The sequence below is a fragment of the Xenopus laevis genome, chromosome 7S (assembly GCF_017654675.1).
Source record: "Xenopus laevis strain J_2021 chromosome 7S, Xenopus_laevis_v10.1, whole genome shotgun sequence".
In the NCBI taxonomy this organism is placed as follows: domain Eukaryota; kingdom Metazoa; phylum Chordata; class Amphibia; order Anura; family Pipidae; genus Xenopus; species Xenopus laevis.
This window is the reverse complement of record NC_054384.1, coordinates 82,416,850-82,418,179: the sequence shown is the minus strand read 5'-3', so window position 1 is coordinate 82,418,179 and position 1,330 is coordinate 82,416,850. Positions and strand designations below refer to the sequence as shown.

The 1,330-nt window shown below is 51.6% G+C and overlaps 1 protein-coding gene across 1 annotated transcript in view; it reads right to left on the bottom strand.

Annotated features, from left to right (window-relative positions):
* The window catches only part of wnt4.S (Wnt family member 4 S homeolog), a 50,099-nt gene extending 49,127 nt beyond the window's left edge, over positions 1–972 (bottom strand). The window contains exon 1 of the mRNA XM_018227909.2: positions 432–972. Coding sequence (XP_018083398.1) covers positions 432–508 — 77 coding nt within the window. The 5' untranslated portion in view covers positions 509–972. The remainder of the gene's footprint in view (positions 1–431) is intronic.
* Positions 973–1,330: the final 358 nt, after the last annotated feature.

The following is a 1,330-nucleotide window of genomic DNA, read 5'->3' as shown; positions in this document are numbered from 1 at the left end:
CAGCTTGACACCAGCAGCGGGAAACTGGCACAGCTCAGCCTGAAACCCCCCGCTTAGTGGATCACTTTCCCCTTGCCCGGCTCCCGCGGCTGCACTGAAATAACCCGAACACACTTCCGACTCACTTTATGTCCCGAACATTCCCAGGACACACTGCCGGCCGGGCACTAGTCATTTGCATTTGCTCATTACTATCGCGGCTGCTGCAGAACCTCTTGCCTGACATTCTACTTCTTCATTCACGTGACTGTACGTGTCAGTCAATAGAACAGAAGCAGGATACTCGCCAAAGGGGTTCTACAGCAGCTGCGGTGCGTCCTGCCTTGTGGCCCATGAATAAGTTGGAGTGTAGTGGTCTCCTATCAGGCAATGAAGCCCCCCATCTCTTTCCATAAGCAGCACATAGTAATAATTACACGGATCCCACTTACAGCCAGTTGCTAGCATTAGCGGAGAACACAGCTAAAATCATCATCAACAGAGACCTCAAGAAGTACTCAGGGGTCATCCTGCTGCTGGGGGGTCGGCAGTACTCCCACTAGGTACCAATGGGTCGCGGAGGAACCTCACTGATGATCTGGAACACCGGAACACATCCCATCAATTGCAAGCTCTTGCGACCAGGTTTTTTTTTGTTCTCTTCTGTTTGTCCTCTCAATGGCAATCCCTGCGATTAGTTCACAATCCAGACTGGCAGCACAGCAGGGGCACAGAAAGGCAATGCCAATGAATTTGTTGGGGGTAAGTCCGGTCCAGGGGGCTCAGGTGCTCATTGTCAGGGGGAGAAGAAATCCCATTTGTTGATATTTTTAGTGATGCCTCGCAGGTGGCTCAAATCTGCACAGCAGGGAATAAGCGCAGCGCAGATAGTCCCAGCGCACCTTGTGGCTGTTACAGCGTTACTGAGCGATCGCTGAGTGCGACTCCTGCCTGGCTCAACACTGAGAGTGTCAGCTTGGGCTGAAGGAATCCCGGGATGGAGCAACTAGGGGAAAGGGGGGCGGAGGAAAGGGCATGTCCTGGATGGTGTTACCCAGGCGGAGTTACACAGCAGGAACACCCCCGGGGCGGGACATGAGCTCGCCCCCATTTATACAAGCTGAGCGGCGCGCTTTTTTCATTCATATTTTGGAGAAGCTCATCGCGGAACTACTTTTTTTTTCGAGTTCACCAATACAGAGCTTGTTACGGATAGTGGAAACTGGACTGTAGCAAGAGAAGGCGCAAGTCCCTGGTTTCAGTTTAATTTCCCAGGGGATAATGTGCAGTTTAAAAACGAATTGATCTTTCTAAATTATGAGCCGAACCAGCACTCCTCTGTTGTGTCCTT